The sequence below is a fragment of the Gallus gallus genome, chromosome 4, assembly GCF_016699485.2.
Source record: "Gallus gallus isolate bGalGal1 chromosome 4, bGalGal1.mat.broiler.GRCg7b, whole genome shotgun sequence".
Classification (NCBI taxonomy): Eukaryota; Metazoa; Chordata; class Aves; order Galliformes; family Phasianidae; genus Gallus; species Gallus gallus.
Window position 1 is genome coordinate 56,347,966 of NC_052535.1, and position 20,381 is coordinate 56,368,346.

Genomic DNA, 20,381 nt, shown 5'->3' on the forward strand with positions numbered 1-20,381 from the left:
TTAAAAAAAAAATGACTACTTCTTCAACCAAAGAGCTTATTTTGATACAGTTTGAAGATGACAAATAAAAGCCCGAGCTATCTGGGAATGAAATAAACTAGTACACTTAATTCCACTGTTTTTCAGTGAATCTGACCTACTGGGAAAATGCAAGGGTTCTTTAAGAGATATGAAAAGGCAAATACAGAAAGGCAAGCATGTTAGTACTGAGGAGGACAAGGAAGAAGTCTCTCCTTTCAAGCACAATACACACATATGCACAGCATGCAACACACAACCTACCTCTTCAATACCCTACATACTCACGGCCATAGCAAAGCACAAGGCATGCGGACAAAGCAAAGAGAAAAGAAAAAGACACCGAGACTACATAAACAGCTGGCATGGAAACAAGAGCACAACACAGGGAGACACTGACAGCAGAACCAAAGCTCTGGAATCTCCCCCACTGGAAAGTACACACAGCCGACCACCACCACGTGTCTTTGAGCGGAGGGAAGGTAGAAGATGAATGCAAGAAGAAGCTGCTCAGCCTGTACAAACTGGAATACATGTGCTTTAGGACACCTTTATCACTTCCCACTGATATCTTTCTGCTGACAGTTTTTGAGCTAATATAGCAGCTGACAAAGGGCAGGAAGCCAAGACAATGCAAAGACTCTACATTTAGAGCCTTCCACCCACACTGGGCAAAGTCATGTTCTTTCAGTTTAACTCACAACTGCACATTAGCCTTTTTCGGTGCAAGGAGAAGAGGATGTAATTTGACCCCATAAAATCCATGAAGTTCTTTACAATCACCTGGGCCAACTTGTCCAAAACAAAAATTTAAATACTGAACAAGAAATAGGTGAATTCAATACTGTCATCCCATAGGTCAAATGTACTGTTTCCGTATGACCACTGTGCTTACGCATATGTGGAATATTCCTTACTGCAGCTCATTATTACAATTACATGCCTCTGTTTACCACAGGATAATGGAGAATTTGACCAGGGATGATTTACTGCACACCTTCATGAGAGCTTTCATCTTCCATCATCATCAGTTTAAAAAAAAGTAGATAAATAAAAGCAGGAGAGAAAAGAAATCAGAAATCATATTCACATACAGAGTTGTGTAACAATCGTGTTTTGTCTTCGTAGCTTATTAAGCAAAAAATGGCTAACAAAATGAATAAAAAAGTAACAGCTGAATCTGAATAAACCACAAGGGCAGCTGAATGCAATATCCCCTACTTTTCTACTTTATTAAACAAAAGTTATATTGCTCCTATATACAGCTCTAAACCATGAGTTCTGAAACACTGTCTATGAATTGTAGGTAAAACCTTGCAGATCAGTGCTAAAAAAACAGCAGCTTTCCTGGACAAGTCATGTGATCTTCAGTTTGCATTACCACCTACGTTTTCTTAGATGGGTCCAAAATCCAATTTTAAATAATTAATTAATGCTGCACATATAAATTGGTGGGCTTTTCTTTTGCCCTGAATGAATAAAGAGCAAAGTATTGCTGTAGCTTAATCCAGAGAAGAGGTGATGCGCTGCTGTAGGTGGTGCAGTGTAAGTTACTTGTTCCCAGTGTTGACTCTTCAATATTAAGTCCACTAACAGTTTTCCTCTTCATGGTGACCAGCACAAACAAACAGGAGTCAGGGGACCAAAAGGCTTAGCTGAGTTTAGATCCCACTCAGGAAGATCAGACTTTCATTGGCATTTATTTGTATGATACAGGCAGACTATATAGGAGACTGAAGAAAATAGGTTTTTTTGCCTCCTATTAACATCAACGCCTGCTACTCTTTAATCTGACACCGCAGAAAACAATGTATATAAAATAAATAATCTGAAAACTAAAGGTAGGTTCTGAATACAAAAAAAGGGTACAAAAATATTTCTTTTTAAATTATTTTTGGAGTCACCATATAAATTTAGTTCAAGTTTCAAAACAGTGTATTTTTGAAGAAGCAATATTCAATGTTTTTGGAACTCTGTTCAGCTGAATATTTTTTGGTGTTTGGTTGGGTTTTCTTTGAGTCATTTATAACAGGTGCATTTAATGTCTCAGTGTAAGGACAGAACATATAACGCAATTACTGAAGCAGAATGCCTAGCTATGAATCTTGATGTTCCCAGTCTTTGGCTTAAAAAGAAACAAACAAAAAAACCAAACAAATAAAAAAAAAAATCGCAATCCATTCCCAAGAAGGGATAACATCATATTCAGGGAATAGAAGCACTCACCCTGGTTTTGGCATCGATCTGCCCTCCACGATCCAACAAGAGCTTCACCATGTTTGTGTTTCCCCTTTTGGAAGCGACATGCAGTGGGGTGATTCCATTCTACACCATGAAAAGAACAAATAATGAGCATGACAGATTTGAAGGTGTTCAATGGTGGTGAATTTGTGTTTGGATCACAAAATGATACAATCACATTAATAGAGAATAAACAACAATGTACTCAAGCATCAGACCTAGGCACGCACCATATAAGCTAGAGTTAGTAATTCCTTTCTAAGTAAGAGTTTTTATTCATTGTTTGATTGTTTCATAAACAAAGCAGCACATCTGCCAAAGCGGCAAACATCACAGTCTCAGAGTCAGACAAATAAACAAACATACACCAGGGTCCCAATGAGTCAATATTCACAAAACACTGATGCATTTAAATCTTTGCAACACACAGATTACATGAATGCATGAATCCTGCACAAAGTAATCTTATAAGTGCAATGTAAATAATGTAAAGGAGTAGGTTCTGCTTAGGCTGAAAGTCCTCGCAAATGCTTTGGGTGGGGAAAGAGATAATAGCAGCTGTTCCAGATTGGCAAGAGGAGGAAGTCAGTATGAAAGGCACAACCCTAAAGTAATTCAAAGTGTGTCTGGCAATGCATAATTAAACAGAAATTTGTGATCCAATAGCTTTAGTGACATAAAGATGATCAAAAATTGTTACAGCACCAGATGACATACTTCAAACTAAGTAATGTACAACAGTGTACAGCATATAGACTATATTATGCAGCTTTGCAGTAGCTTATCTAAAATAGTAGTCTGGGATAAATTAGTACTTATATTGTGGTATGGCGGTGTACCTTACTTCACTATTTCAAAATATGTTTAAATGTGAAAATCTCTAAGTAAACTACCATAGCAAATATTGAATCTTTAACAGACAGAAAAAAACAATATATTTCTGAAGGGTATCTAACAGACAAGAAAGCTAAAATGAGTTGACACATTCTGAGCATATCAGCACTCTAGAATAAACCCAAGGAGCCTGCTTCCGTCAGCCGGGAATACTGGTCGCTATAGATTCCCAAGGACACTGCTGCATTGCATGGAGGCAACTTCAAAAAATTAATGTTAAAAAAAAAAATCTTTAAACAACAGAATTTCAGCATTATTTTGCTCCTTACTTATTCTTGACTAGGAATTACACAAAGATACACTTCCACTTTCATGGGCCATTACAACTCAAAGAGACAAAAATTCCTCCATACCCTTGCTGTGAAATCAACCGCAGCTCCTCGGTTTAGCAGAAGTGTTGCCACATTGACATTTCCATAATGCGCAGCTATGTGCAAAGGTGTAAAGCCACTCTACAAAAGGAAACAGTCTTTATTTATAGAAATCAATTTATACAATACAATCAACTTAACTAGAACTTGATTTTAAAAGTTGCTGGCAAATAATTGTGTTGATTTTATCGAGTTCACCTATGATATAGCAAAGTCTTTCAGGCAGAGCATGTAGTTTTCATGTGAGAGATTATCAAAAGTGCTTCCTTCTTTCATTTTTTGCAGGCCAATAAGAGGTCAGTAGCTTTCATCACAGAAAACATTAATATATAATTCATCCTTAAAGAAAGTAAAGGGAATTTCCGTATTACAATTCGGAAACAACATGGGTCTTTTAGCCTGCATCTGTTCAGCAATTTTGCCTAAAAGTCAACACAAGTTCTTGGACTCTTGTTGTACTCACCCAAGAATTACAAATTTTGACAACACATTTCCTTCTTTTTTTAAAAAAAAGCAGAGGATATTCAGTACCAGGAGCTTAGTCTACATGAGAAACTTTGCTAAGCAGACTGCATATTATAAGAACCATACTGATTTACTTTTTATACATTTTGGATCTCAAAGGATCTGAAGAAACTTTGCAATCTATACATCAGAAAAAAAACATGATTTACTTATTGCCTCTTGAGCACTAGAAGGTGAAACATGCTTCAGCTACAAGATACTGAATTACATGACAGCAGAATAAAAAAGAAAGTAGGACACCCAGCAAGCTTTTAGGCTCATAAGTAATTCAAGTAGAAAGGACCTCGTTTTTTAAGGTTTCCCTGAAGAGCTTTACACTGATTTGATCAGATCTTACACAGTCTTACTGGCAGTTACGGGAAAGAGAAAGACTTTTCATTTCTGGACTGTACTGTATATTCAACTACCTTCCTTTCTTTCCGTGTACCGATTATTATTTTAAACTGCTCATGGTATAAAGAATTGTATAAATAAGCGCATAAAAATGTGGAATAAAGGCAGATGTTGTGCCCTGAAATCGATTTTATTCTTGATAGAGCAATCAGCCTATTATTTTAACCTATTTCCATTAACTTTTTTGCCATCTCACAGGTGATCCTGGTCTAAGTATAATCAGTCATTAAATTCACAGAATTGTTGCTGCGTAAATTACCAGGAAAATGTCTACTGAGGATATAGGCACACAAACACAATACCGTATTAAGTTATAGAGTGAATTTATGTTGTATTAATACAATTTCTCGGCACATGTATTTGCTCTGTGACAAATGCAAGGTACTTAAAGGTAATGCAATGGCCAGTGAAAAAGTTGTAAACTGCTTTACATTTACTATAAGAGAAGAACATGTCCATAGGCAGATGGCAGTGGGAAGCCATCACCGTTTCCATTCCCATTGCAGGCTGCGTCATAGCAATGTGTTCATGTGTGCACACACCAAATGTGGAGCATATTCACGTGTGCATGCACTCAAAATTCATTCCCTCATCTAACAAAGAGATGATTACTTAAAAGGCAGGATTCAAACAATGACTGCGGTTCTTGGAAATACTGTTTTTTCCTAAATGTGACAATAATTACTAGGGGATAAATGGCAGTTCTAGCCAATCTGACACAACATTTTTAGCGGACTTGCTCGGAGAGTCATTACTTCCACAATCAGTATTAAAAAAATGTACTGTTATCTCTTAAGGACTTCTGAAAACTTTATTGAAAAGATCATATTAAGAACAATGGTAAGAATAAACAGATGCTCTGAACAAGTCTTTTACCTTGGAGGATTCAATTATTTTTGCTACAGCAAATGTATTCTACGATGTTCCTGGCTCAGCCTTAATTTAGTTATGGCAAGTAAGTGCATTTTCAGAATTAAATCAATTGAGCTAGAAAAACATCTTCAGTATTCTAGCTCCATAACCCGCTTCAGATTTTTTTGAACTGATTGAGAGTTCCAAAAAGTTTACTTAATACGGTAACTACGGTAACAGTCACAAATAAAAAGAAATTCTAAGACAAAGAATGAACAGTAACAGGTTTGCTGAGTGACAAAGTGTTATGGATTAAAAAAGAGTCATAACTTCACTTTTAGTGATAAATAATAAAGAAATGTTGTCACAGAGCAGAGAAAATAATTATAAATAATAGAAAGAATAATTAAAATTTTTGATCTCGGTACCTCAGTCGTCCTATTCACCATCATCTGATGCAGCATGGTTTGGGAAAAAGAGGAAAGATATTAAAGATTGGCTGCAAAACCAAGAACTAAGTTGCTTTCTGAAATGAGTTATGATGTTATAATGGGAAAAGCCATTCAAGCATGCATTAACATTAAATACAACCTATTTTCCCACAGGCAATAAACCAGTATCCTATTTGATAGGGAAGCAGTGATTTTGCTTCCATTCCTATTTCTTTGGTTTATAAATAATAAGAGAAAGTTTGGTTATCACTGAAATGAGAGATACAAACAAAAAGCAAAAAAATGCGTAGCTTGTAATTACTGTGTGGCTAAACAAGGCAGAAGTGGAAACATTACTGGTGATACTGGTCTAGAGACTCATCTTTCCCCGCCGAAGAAATTACCTTTAACCCTTAAGATGAAGGAAGCAAAAGCTGGCTGCCCATTGGCACTCAGCCACATGAGTGCCCTGTTTCCTGTAGGACAGCATCATGTTACCTTGGACTGCACATCGGCATTGTGGTCGTTCTGCAGTAGGAGCGCTGCTGATTTGGTGTCATCTTTTCTGGCAGCAATGTGCAAAGCTGGTAATCTCACTTTCCCCTTGGTGTCATTTTCCAGCAGGATAGCCACTGCTTGATTGTGTCCTTGTTGCAAAGCAACAGCTAAAGGAGTGAAACCATCCTGCAAGAGGAGAAAACAAAACGTACTCAGTATGATGAAGGACACAGAGCTTCAGTGAACTGCACAGCACCGTTCACACAAAGAAATATGCAAAGCACATCACCAGCTCTTTTCTGCCTCTGCACCACAACACACACCAGTGAAATGGCATCAGAGGCACGTTTTAACCCAGATGTAACTTCAAACATACCAGAAGAATGCTTTTTTACTTCAAAGTTTTGTTTGTTTGTTTAAGTATAGGCAAATGATCATTCTACAGTATCTGTCCTAATTACTTGTCATAAAATGGACCACAATGTGTATTCTAGCAAGATTTTTGTAAAAGAAAAGAAAACATATCTCCAAATGCATTTGCTTGTTTCCCATTCTAATTTATATATGGCCTATAACTCACAAAAGTCAACTAATATTTAGTAATTTATTCAAATTCTAAGTGGAAAAACATTATATTATTTCCAGAGATCAGAAAAATCTGCTTTTCCTTTGTATTTTTAGATTTGTTTTAAAATTGTTTTCAAAATTTCGTGCTCTGCCACACATGCACTGAACTCCCAATGCTTTAAAATGTATCACAGGCTCAAATGTTGCGTCTCAACTGAAGTACTGCCTGCTCAAGTACCTTATCTATAAACTAAACCTAAAACAATAAACCTAAAAGCTCAAGTCTTGCATATTGTCTGAGCACATGTGCTCTGTTCACTTGCTAGACTGGAAGGCAGCTAAACCACGAGGAACAGTGTAACCCTCAAACTGAGTCTGTGACAAGAAGGCTGGTGGATAAAACAAAGTTTCCCGTGTGCAGTTCAGAAGGAACAGCTAAAGAGTTGATTATGACCAAGCCGATTAAGCAAACTAATTAAGACACATTGTAAAAGTCATAGGAAAGATACAGAACTGACTGGGAATAGGAAAATAGAAAGATATAAAATAATAAAGGACAAGTTGGGAAGGAATGAGAGCTAACATGTTGAAAGAAGCATCTGAAAAATTACCAAAGCAATTTTCTCCCCTAGTAAACTAATAATATTCACTCCCTTTTGAGCTGAACTGTGGGTAGGTGTGTTGTAACAGCTATACTCATACAGTTTCTTTCTGTAATAGAGATTAAATTCTGTACAGTGAGATAAAAAGTAGCCAACAGCTGATGAAACAGCTGAACTGCAAAGATAATTCTGAGACTGGGGCTACATTAGGTGCTGAAATGGCTTAATTCATTTGCCTTTTGCCTCTGGAAACATGAGAGCAAATCCTGGATTAGAGGCCCTGTGAAACTGAGATCATCCTGACTCTGATTTTGTACCTATACATATACAGTGAAGGAAACATAAAATAGAAGGAATAAAGTACATCCAAAGGCAGTGCCTGTTTAAAAGCTTCAAATACAAGATCAATCAATTTTTTCCCACTTTATCTTCCATCTTTCTCTGAGCAGCTACTGCCATTCCTGCATTGTCCCTCCTATTTCTTGTAGGAAGCATGACTAACAGGAGCCCTGAGAAAATATTTCATTTCTCCACCTCCTCACATGAGAACAGCCTTTCTTTGAGGTCAAACAGAATGCCCTTCCAAAGTCTTTTGATGCTGTCTCACCTTATCAACGTATCACTTCTTTGTTCCATTCATAAGACTTAAATTCAGGGCACATGTGAAAGCAGACAGCAGCTCAGTCTTCTACTGAATGCAGGTTTCAGTAATATTCGCATCGCTAAAGACACCACCTGAGCAATGCCTGAAACCAAAACTTATCTAGGTAAGTGATAAGGGGGATAGACAGGCTTTACTTTTCAGGTCACAAAAGTGAGATCTGACCTTTCTGATGACAGAAGACAGACTTGGACTCAAGTTCAGAGTGGGGGCAGTTGGCTTTTCTTCTTCCCAGCCTTTTTTTTTTTTTTTTTTTTACAAAATCAGAGAACCCTAAAAATTCCAATGATGCCTTGATGTCTGCGCTCAAGCAGAGGACGCATTAGTTGTAACCACATCATCTTCATAGTTCCTGTAATCTAATGATCACTGCTCCTGATCACAGTCAATAAAAGTTATTCGGTGAAAGACTGAGAGCAGGTGACTGCATGTTGCAGCCAGGCTGGGCCCTGGGAGAGCCAAAGATTCCCTGCGACTCGGTCACAAAGGGCGTGTTTCTGCCAAGTTGCCTGGTGATCACATAGGACTTCATATTTCAGAAAGCTGCAGTGTAATGTGATCTCAGTGTATGCAGGCCTCAAGAGGATTATTTTAGGAGCTGTCATTAAATGGTACAGTATTCATTGAAAGAAGGGACAGTAAAACAGCTGTTACCACTAGCAGGTCAGTTTAATGAAAAGGAAAGCAAGCATAAATGCACCATCATCTTGAATGTATCCATCCGTGAAGGTAACCTGGGATGGGTAAGTTTCTGTACAGACTAGGGAAAAGAAACTCAAGCAAAAGCTTTCTGAGGGAGGAGGAACTTTTATGTTACTACTTCACACTGCATTTCCATTAATATAGACCAAACACAAAGCCATTAAGCTTTGTAGCACAGAGTCTGGTCACTTGTTCTCCTAGCTGAGAACAAAATAAGATTTGGCTGAAGCAGAGTAACAAGAAGTCAGGGAACATATTCTTCTTATCTAGAAGTTTCCTCCATTGTCCCAAAAGCCTCTCACTTGCAAAAGGAAGCTCTTGAGATGTAGACTCATCTCTTCCACGGGCATCTGCTTTGCTTACTTGAAAGTTGCTGCAGGCAGTGAAATCCAGATCCTAGCAATGGATACCATCTTTCTGTACACTTACTCCCACACGATTTGATGGTAGAAGTAAACCACATGAGGATAAAACAGCACATTCCCTGGTAAGCTCATTGATGCAATTCACATTAGTCATTTATCTTCCCCATGAAACCCCTTTCTCTCCAGACATGACTGGAAGATACATGCTATAATAATTCTGTTCACCAATTTGTGCCCAGATGTTACTGTACAGAGGAGCAGCACAAAGATAGCATCAGGTGGTGGCAACTCCTAGATGCTTCAGTTCTCATGGGATTTGTCAAAGGCGTAAAACTGAAACTGACTGTTCAAAGGAAAGGCTGTACCTCTTTGCTTATCCTATGATCAATCTGCTTTGAACTCACCTGGCAATACCATTTCATTGAGGCCATGTTAGCCTCCTATAATTTCTACATCCTTTGGGAATTCTTTTCAAAGTCTCATTCATTTTTCAAAAATATATCCAAGAAGCTGAAAGGAGAAATGGGCATATACTAAAGGTCAAAATCCTGGGCTCACTAAAGTCAGTGGGCGTTTTGCTGTCAAATAATTCAGGCTGGATTTCATCCTTTGACTTTTCACAATTACCAGAACAGTTTGTCCACTTAATGTGTTTGTTTGTTTAAAAAAAAAAAAAAAAAAAAAAAAAGAAAGAAAGAAAAGCAAACGATCCATACATACAAGTCAGCTAAATGAATGAGTGAAAGCTCTCAAAATACTCCATCTGCAAATCTTCTAAGTGATCTATCTGAATATAAAGGCAAAGGAAAATAACAGTGGGTGTGAAAAAAGAACAATATAAGTCACCTCAGTAGCTGTGCTTTGGTTGGCTCCATTCTCCAGGAGATATTTCACCACTTCAATATGATTCTCTTGAGCTGCCATATATAATGGAGTGAAACCATTCTAGGGAGAAAATATGAGAAAATACTGTAGTGAGGAAACAGTGATATTGAAGCCCAAATTAGTATACTGCTAAAAATGTATTTATGTTTTTTAACTTGTTGCAAGTATAGAAGTAGAACAACTAAGTATTTTGAACTTGATATGGTAACATTTCATGTCATTTGAAGCCACAAAAATCTACACGCTTTCATACACATTTTCTTCTGATATATTTTCAGGAAGCAGTGAGTGCACTCATTACCTTGCTGGCAATGGCTCAGGGATGGTAAAGCTGACAATAAAGTTTTATGAAAGATGACAGGAAAGTAAAAGTTTCATCCCTTCATTACTTTAACTTAACCAAAGACATCATCCTCTGGAGAACATAAAGTCCATATCTCATGACATGCTGAGCAGAGATGACAAAGGCTTAATATATTACACAAAATTCTGTAATACATAAAACATAGCAAACATAAAGGAACTCAGCCTTACAAAATAAGAGCTGCATTTCTGACCATACAGTCAGTTGGTCTACTTACAAGAATCTGCTCTGGATAATACTTCCAAGTTAGTCAAACTAAAGGCAAATTCACTAGAAACATGTTCTAATCAGATTTAATGCAAATACAGTGGTAAGCAAGAACTTTGTTTCAGAGAAGCCAACTTGTTATGGAAACACTGAAGTAATTTCCCAAAGAAATGAAGTCTTTTTCCAGTCAGTAGGTCATACAGTTGTTTGTAGAACCAGTGTCTTTACAGCTGTCCTCTAGATTACAAATGTAGAAGATTACTCAGAGAAATTTTATGCATGTTGCATATGGTGTGTGACATATCATACATGTGGTAGCATCTCTTTTAATACAACTTTGCATAACATTCTAGCACTTCCATCAACAGTCTTGGGACATCAACAGTTAAAAAATTGCATCTAACAACTGTTAAGAGCAATTTATTGCCAAAACCGTGGCATGCATTTTGAGTGGCTTTGCATAGGGAGCCTCTGTCTCTGGCAGATATTTTCCAATATTATCAGGAATTATTTGGAGGATGGAACTGAATGCTCTTATTAGAGTTACACATAGTATGGACAAGGTGTTCTGCAAGTACACCATACAAGAGGAATGTAATTTGAAAGGTTCCTGTTACCCTGGAGAAAAGGGATGGACATGCAGCATAATAAGGATGAATGCCAGTTTCAATGCTTTGGCAGGATTAGCAAACTGGGCAAACAGGGAGCAAGGAGTTAGAAGATAATTTTGCAGAAAAGGACTTGAAGTCCTCTGTCCAGTGGACTACCAGGGGGTGACTGAACTCATCTTGCTGTAATACAGACAATCGCTGCACTATTGTAAAAATTAAAATAGGGAAGTTATTTTTCTTTAAGAAAACTGTTGTAATTGGTGTTATTTAGTCTAGAAACAAAAAACTGAAGGGAAAAAGATAATGTTATTCAAAGAGGAAGGGGAAGATTTGTTCTGCATGTTGATAAGGCTAAAACAAATAGAAAAGTGCACAATTTACTAAGGTTGTAGCAAAGAAAATTCAGGTTAGACATCAAGAAAAGCCCTTTAAAAGTAAGGTCAATTGTATTTTGATGGGCAACTCTCCTGCCCCCAAATTACAGGCAGTAAACCAGAGGCACAAAGGAGGAACACAAGACCACCTCTTCCATGTCTGTCATGCAAGCATGTGCACAGAGGACTGCCAAGCTAATGGAGTGAGATGGCAGTAGGAATTATGAACAGATTGGTTTGTTTTCAATTGCACTAGGACAGGGCAGCACTGAGAAAACTACAGGTAACCAAACTGGCTTGTTTTTTTAGTTTTCCTTCTCACACTGGAAAGAACCTATTAGCAACTAACCTATAACTTCCACATGCTTGATTAGTATCTTAATACTGAAGTATAATGTAGCATTTTTACATGGTTCATGCATTTTGCAAAATACTTCTAACACTGAATACTGTATGAATAAACATGAGGATCACATATGCACCCTTGTATATGTAGAGAATATGAGAATTTTCAAACCAAAGTAAATCAATTTGATTAAAAATTTATTACTGGAACAGGATCAGGGCAATAAACTTTGGACTACAACACTATACACAATACATATATGATTACATTATCATTTAGAAATACTACATGCTTCCCCACCCAGTCCCAACACCGATCCAGCGACTGCCCACTACACATCAGGTATATTCTCCTAATGTGCTATAGTCTTACCTGTAACTACAGTAAATGTTTGTAAAGAAACTCTTGCCTACATAAAATCATAGCCTCTTTTTTTCCCTTCAAACTTTATTTATAGTGTGAAATTACCTTATATATTTTCTTAAAAGCTTTCTTATTTTGGAAATTGCAAAAGCATGCTGAATTTTATTTGCAACATTGCCTACACCAGACATACTGAAAAGCTTCCTCTGAATTTATCCTCTGGCAAGGTCAAGCCTGATTTTTTCCACTGTCAGGGTGAAGTTTGCTTCCTCAGTGAAGAACTGCTTTCAGAGCTTCTAATTGTGGTGTTCCTGACCTCAACACTTTTGGCTCTTGTCCAGACTCCTATTTTAGGAGATTCCCAACACTACTGCTCTCCTTGGCAGAGCTCTACCCAGTGGGATAACCTGTTAGCCCTGCTGGAACTCTTCCTTCTCTCGTCTCCTGGACTCCAGGACTTCCATGTCTCCTCCCACTCAGCACAGTTTCTCTGACAGACTATGGTGTGCCTGCCCTTCTGTCTCCTACATGACAAGATTCTTTCTCAGACTGACCTCCAGTTAAGTGGAAATGCCCACAACAAAAGCATATCCCTCCCTCCATTCCATTTACTTCTTGAATCTAGAATTCCCTTCCCAGTTCCTCATCTTTTAGTTTCAAAGAGCTACATACCAATACTCAGTTTCTCTGATCTATTTCTACAGGTATTTTAAAGTTCTAGATGCCAGACCTCTGCAAACTGCAGAAAACCCTAGACTTTTGTTTCATTACTCACAGCGTTTACTAACAAATCCAAGACATTCTGGTTAACGATGTTTCACGGATGTACTGCAAAGGAGAACAACCTCTCTCTTGCTTGTATTAGTATGTAAATTAGATGCAGAAGTTTTATTGGGCCTTGAAAGGGAAAACTATCTTTATTACAATAAATTTTCCTTGAGCTTATGATCTCATACTGAATCAACACATTCCAGAATTGAAGTTAAAACAGCGACTATAGTAAATAAGTGTGACAGAAAAAGAAGAAATACACTTTCTTTTCGTTTTCTCAAAGTCTGTCTGCGAAATTCTGCTGTGTCTGCATGTTTAGGTTCCCTGCATCATATGAAAAACAGAAATTATTTTGTAATGATATATAACATTCACTTTCACACAATGATTTCATCAGAGTATTTGTTGTGAGGACATAGTACTCAGATTTGATTATCCTCCCAAATGCATACTGAAAAATGTTTACTGCTAAAATATAAAGTTATTATGGGAAATTAACACTAAGCAAGTAGAGTATATTTCATGCCCTGTTCTCTCTACTACATTCACTTATTTACTTGCTAATTTGAGAAAATGACTAGCTCTCAATGATTCTTCAAGCTAATAATGCAAATTGGCAAGCCTTAATATGACTCCAAATTTGTATCATTAAATTTTACCCAAGCCCTAATGAAGAACACAGTCTGAAGAAGCAAAAAGATGATTAAAAGAGATTATTATTGAGAAAACCACACAGTTTAAGCTGAATTTTAGGGCAGGCTTTCAAGGAATCACACTCTTTGTGCACAGTACCAAATGACTGGGAGTACACATCTTCCAAACTGGGCTCAGTCACCACTCTGTTTGAATGACTGGCCTACCCACACAAAGATGCAGCCCTTAGCGTCTATCCACATATACAAATACATGTGCATATACATACATATATTTGTATATACACACACATTTATCTTCATGCATGCTAATAAAGGAAATAGAGAAAACAGATACATATTTCCCCTCAGTTTACCTCACTTAAGATGACAAAGGAGAGCTGTGATTTAACAGCTAGCAAACTCAAATAAAATATTTTATTTTAAAAGCCTCCAACAACTGTTTAGGACTGTATTAAGAGAAGACTACGATTACTAGGAAAGACAATTGACATTTAACACAATTGTTTATATAGAGTAAATGCTCATTCCTTTTTACTCTTCAAAATGTAATTACCAGGCAGGGAGCCCACACAGCCCTAGCTAGGCCAGTTGTCTCACCTGCCTCTCCATTTTACTCTATAGGTTTTTGGTTTGAGATCTTGATTATCTTTTATCCTCCAATTTTGCTTCACATCAAGGAAATGAAAAGCTATCAATCAAGGTGACAAATGAAAACCAAAGCAGTTAGACATTTTGTTGTAACCTTTACTACAATTGTCTAATTGTAATTTCTCAAGTGACATTTAAAGATGCTATTAGCAAAATATTGCGTAAATAGAAGCTTGGTTTTCTCTGGGTTGCTCATTTCCTTTGTAGGACGTGGCAATTTATCTAACCTGAGAGAAGCTTCTGTGAATTTAATTCTATTTTTCTTCCCGTGCCTCCCCCTTTTTCCACTCTTAGAACACAAGCCAGTTCCAAAAAGAAAGAGACACTGGCACAAAGGATAAGATATGAATGACACAAGATGAGACAAGCTGAGATTAGTCATGAGACAGCACAGTCAGATAATAAATTCTTCTTATTAATGGCCATAGCATTTAAACAGTAAGAACATAATCACTGCTCAAACCTTTAAAATTCAGTAATTGTTACAGAATTTTTCTACTCTACTGAATATTGCTTGACTGAAACAAAAATGGCAAGATTCTGATTTAAATCTTTACTTAGTGACATACAGTTCATCCCCCTTATTTCCTCATTCTTCCACAGATATTAAGCCAAACCAGTGACATCTACATCCCATCTTAGCAGTCAGAATAAGGCAACTCTACCTTCATTACATCTATGACTGAACAGGATTATAAATAACGTTTACTGCCAGAACTGGAGCTCTCAATATTAAGAGTATAATAAAAAAATGCATTAAAAAACTTTCAGATTGTAAACAACTACATTTAGACTGAGACATTTCAGCAGGGTTTCACAAGTTGAAAACATCTAAAACTCCTAGAAAACTACTGCATTTTTTTTTTCTCCAGTGAACATGTAGTGCCTACCAAGAATTTAGATCAACACTGCTGAGGAGTGACAAATACTGCCTAAATACTGCTCAATTTTACCTCTAAATGCTTTTTCATAAGATCTATTTGTGTAAAATATATGACTACAATACTCAGAAGACAGCTTGATATTTGTCTGTATGTCCTCTTTGAGTTCCCCAGCAGTAAGTTTGACTCTACCCTCTATCATAACAAGAAACACTGAAACAACATCAGTAGGGAAATAAATAAAAATAAAAACAAGAAAGAAGCAAAGAAACACTATACAAGACTTTTTCCTTGTTTTGAGAGAAGACCAGGCTCAAACCTGAAAAACTGAGGAACATACGCTCTATTCATCTCTTGTCTTCCTGCACTGGCTGCATTGCTGTAACCCTAACAGCACTTTAGAATCACAGAATCAGAATCATTAAGGTTAGAAAACACCTCTAATATCGTTTCATCCAACCACCCACCTGCCACCAATATTGCCCACTAAACCACGTCCCTGAGTGCCACATCTTCATGGTTCTTGAACACCTCCAGGGACAGTGACACCACCACATCCCTGGGCAGCCTGTGCCAGCGCCTGATCACTCTTTTGGAGAAGGAACTTTTCCTTCTAAAGTCCTCCCCTTGACTTTTACAGAGGGCATTTTTATTTTGCCCCAAATTCATGTTATAAGAAAAACATCAATAAAAATATCTTCTGGATACATCAACAACTAGCTAAATTAAATACTGCAGATATGTTATATCTAAATGCACATTGTTTTCTAACTTGAGTGTTTACTCAACGTTTCAAAATGAGAAAGACCCAACACATTAGTATATATTCATTTTCCAAGAATATCTGTTCCATTATTAACGAATTTGGTAAGTGCTAGCAAACAACATAATGAACAGATCAGAGGCAAGTATCTGCAAACATAAAATTATTTGATGTAAAGTGACATAGCTGTAAGGGCAAAGGAGGGACACTGGATTCTGATCTACTATAAAACACTTTCACAAGCTCATCATTTTGGTAATAATCTTACATTAATTACACATAGCAGATGTGGCAACAAGAACCCTATAGACTGTAAAAATTAAAGCTGAAAAATACACTTATGAGATAGGTTGGAATTACTGGGATTAGAGACATTGATGATACTGCATTTTGGGGCCAAACAGTTAAGTAAAAGAAATAAGGGAAGACTATTTACCTGTTTGAGATGACTGACCTTAAAACTAATCTGCACTATTTAAATGATTCTATGATTCTGTGATTCTAAATGGACAAATAAATGGATATGCCGTGATACAGAAGGTGCCATAGAAAATAATAGTACCTCTTCATCTGTCTCGCTAATTTTTTAGTTATACTGATAATGGTTGCCACTCTGTTCTTAACCGGTGAGATAACTGTAAAGACAATGAATAAATGATGCTGGGGTTTATGTTGCTCATCAGCTTGGCCCATGAGTGGTCATTCAGAACTCCAGCTGAGGTGCAGGTTCGGGCAACACTATGTATCCACCACCTTGTAGTTTCTAGAACACCCCTCCGGGGAAGTGTGTTTTACTGTAAGCTACTTTCTAGCTTAAGTGACAAATGCAAAGAGCACAATAATTATTTTTAGGAGCTCCAAATATCACGATTTTCTCCTCAGAAGCAGCAAAGTAACAACCATCTGAAACACAGACAGGCAGAAATCAAGATGTTCTGTGCCTCGAAAGTGTCATTTTTACTAAGAGGAAGCCAGTAATAGAAACTGAGCTGATGGAGAATAATGGGCAGAGAATAGATTAGTCATGCACCAGGAAATGTAACCTTGATACCGGGCATGGTTTAGTGGAGGCAAAGTTTTGCATTTGAATTCTGGGCAGTCTTCCAAAACAGCATCTGGGGTTTGCTTTCCACACACAATCTCTGCATTCAGATACATTATCCTTGAGAGAAAGCCAGTCAATCCTGTATTTCTAGATCACCACACTGCTTCTTCTGTGAGGGACATCATGAACTGGGCATCCTCATAGGGTTATTTTCCCTTTACTTACATGATTTGTTGGGGAAATTGAAGAGTCCCACATAAACACTGTGATACCAATTATCATTATTTTATGTTTACTCTGTTATCTCGTAATTCCCTGCAAATCTTTAAGCATCACTGCTGACTTGCATTCACAGACATTCTGCTCAACTCCACTTCCTTGGTTGTCTGAAATCATATCTCAAGATCGGGAATAAGGGTTGTTTGCCATTAAGTGATCATCACCGTAAGAGACAGGCAGCTGAAACTTGGAGGATGAATAACTACTATTTCATTGTTCTTAAATTTTTACTTAATGCATTACATCTTTCAAAATCCTTATAATCTTCCAGAAGGTAATTCCTATTTTTTTTTCAGTGAAGAGATAATGGATCTGATCCATTATTACATCAGTAATGATGAGCTGCAACTAAAATACTCCCCTTGACATATACTAGCTAAGAATCTGTCTCTGAACATACTGACATAAAAGCAGAATGCCCAGTTGGTGGAATTAAAATCTTTTGTCACAACAGACTACCAAATACTCTGCAAATATGGTTCATTCTGAAGGTTATCTCTGCAAAACATAGGGAGAGCAATCCATATTAAAGGAAATCCTAGGACATCCTAAGAGAGACAAGCAGACAGCTTCTCTGACAATCATCTAAATCCTCCCTTCACTGGTAACACTGAATATGGACACTCAACAAGCTCTCTTATCACTCATTTCTGGGAAAGCATAGTAAGGGTGGGAATTCTATGCTGCTCTACAGATTGCTTTAATCTGATGAATAGTGTGGGTGAGAGTACTCCAATGGTCCTGATAGCTACGTCTTCTTTATTTTGAAAAAGGAAGTGGCAAGCCTAATGGGGACAAATTTAAACAAAAATATTTCTCAGCTAATGTGTTTGCAATGAGCTTAGAGAAGGATATAGAGGAAAGGAAACCAGAGGGCTTTTAAATAACAAGATCAGCCTGGGGGAGGACTGATTTATCTAATCCTTGCTTTCTGTATCTGGGTCACTTTAAATAATCTGATGATTAAAAGGTAGGCTCCTCCTTTTGCAAGGGCCCTTAAGTGAAGCTGTGGTCAAAGCACAAACTTAGGATCTCATAGGGAACACATTTCCTTCTAAGCTCAGGTGCAGAAGTTTTAAAATTGAAGAGTATTGTTTTTTAGACAACTTCAGGATACGATAATTTCCTTAGAGTTGCTAAACAGGAGTGAATTATATTTCCTTGTTATGTCTTTTATATTTCAGCTCTTTGTATCTCAATCATTCTAGATTTGTTGAATCACCTCATACTATGAGGTACGACTCTTTACATCAGGCTAATCTTTTTGACTTTGTTTGGAACAGAGGAAGATCAGGACAGATCCATTTGATAAAGTATGTGTGGCCAGAGTATCTCAGCACTATTGCCACAGAGGACAGTCTACAAGGAGACTCAGTTACTAAGATTATTGCAGTAGGAACGTCATGAAATTTAGAAGACTAATATTTCAGTTATCTGACATCTGTGATGCCTATACATGAGTAAGGTGATACAATCCAACTTCAAGAGAAACTAATAATGGAGGAATAGAAATTTATCAAAGGGAAAGGTTAGACTGGCTAAATCTGGTGATATGACTTCAAACTGGGCAGAAGACCAAAAATTGGCACAAGAATTCCAGACACTGCAAAAATAGACATTTACTGAGAGGAAGATTATGGAGTATTGCTGTTCTAATGCACAGGCAAAATGAAAATAAGTAAATAAATGATCCATCTGTGGGCTGGACAAAAGCGTATGTGTGTGTGTCTTAATAGAGAGTGATAAGGGGCCACTGCCACTTACCTGGTTCTGCACAATGCACCATTTCAACAGCCTCTGAGGGCTTTGTCTGAATTTCCTGTTGAAATTTAGAGGTATCTAGCAGATCACCCACACAGGTGAAAATTGCTAAAGATCCTATCATGCCATCAGATGAGCTTGTTGTACTCTGCAAGGAAATCTATTCACAGCTCAAAGGACAAGCCTGAACCAACACATTTTTGATAAATCCACGTTAAATCTGTTACCTGCTTTGCATTATAGTTTGCATTATCCAATCATCAGACTATATTTTATATACCAATGACTGTAGCTTGGTCAGATCTATACATGATCAAAAATCACAGTCAAATGAAAAAATAATGCAGAAATTAATTTTTGATATGATGAAGAATATCTACATCTGCTCATTGAACCATGAGTAGTCAACCAAGTGGATGACTTACGGATATTCACTATACAATTGTGGTGATATTTCTTCAAAAAATATTTGTAGTAAAAGGTGATTAATTGAGCCAAATAATTGCTGGTGTGCTGAAAAGGACCAGTAAATTCCAGATTTCTACGGTCATTTCTGGATTTGCCCTCATTTCAGCATTTCCCTCAAACATACTCAGGGAAGATGTCAGCTCTCAAATGATACGCTCGCAGGTGAAAGTGGAGTCATTCAATTAGTAATCACTGTGCAATTAGGCTTTGTATCAAAATAGAAATTACTTTTCTAAAAATAGACATGATGACGTATTAGCTCAAAAGGAGCAGACTTGTAAAAAGATACCAAGAAGAACAAAATAATGGCTCTGAAGGCCAACATAAAACTGAAGGGCAAGGCAAAGTAATCTAATAAAAAACAAAATCCATAAAGTCAAAGTCCTGAGTGTTTAACAGTCTCAGCACAGATGGAGTTTGTAATCTCAGTGGTTGCAATGTTTTTAAATAGCTTTTTCTGAGATAATTCTCTTATATTGTTGTCATAAGGAACAGGAAAATCAGTGTGGTATTTCAGATGTCATCTGTGTCAAATTTTGATAAAGGCCAGTGTCTTTATGCAATTTAACTGGAAAAGGGAAAAGAAGACATTAAGTTGAAAAAAACTGTGGTTAGAATGCTCTCTTATCCATCAGTTTATGATCAATGTAGAACTTCTATCACAGTGGCAAAATCTCATCACTGGAAAATGACCTTGACAGATACCAGGTTCTTTAAAGATGAAGTTGTGGAGCAACCTGAGTATTTTCACTGGCATTAAATCACTACCACAAAATAGCATTTAGCAGGGGCCTAAAAAAAATAAATAAATAAAGTGTGAATAACAGGGATACCAAGGA

At 37.1% G+C, this 20,381-nt stretch overlaps 1 protein-coding gene across 50 annotated transcripts in view; it reads right to left on the reverse strand.

The window, feature by feature from the left end:
• Positions 1-20,381, reverse strand: part of ANK2 (ankyrin 2) — a 338,182-nt gene that overhangs the window by 108,060 nt on the left and 209,741 nt on the right. For 47 of the 50 annotated variants that reach the window (XM_040699364.2, XM_040699367.2, XM_040699368.2 and 44 more), the window contains 5 exons: positions 9,967-10,065; positions 6,224-6,409; positions 5,723-5,746; positions 3,507-3,605; positions 2,245-2,343 (listed from right to left, as the gene is read on the reverse strand). In XM_040699364.2, the coding sequence (XP_040555298.1) occupies positions 2,245-2,343; positions 3,507-3,605; positions 5,723-5,746; positions 6,224-6,409; positions 9,967-10,065 (507 nt within the window). The remainder of the gene's footprint in view (positions 1-2,244; positions 2,344-3,506; positions 3,606-5,722; positions 5,747-6,223; positions 6,410-9,966; positions 10,066-20,381) is intronic. The other 3 variants (XM_046940570.1, XM_040699356.2, XM_040699345.2) reach the window with 1 other exon arrangement.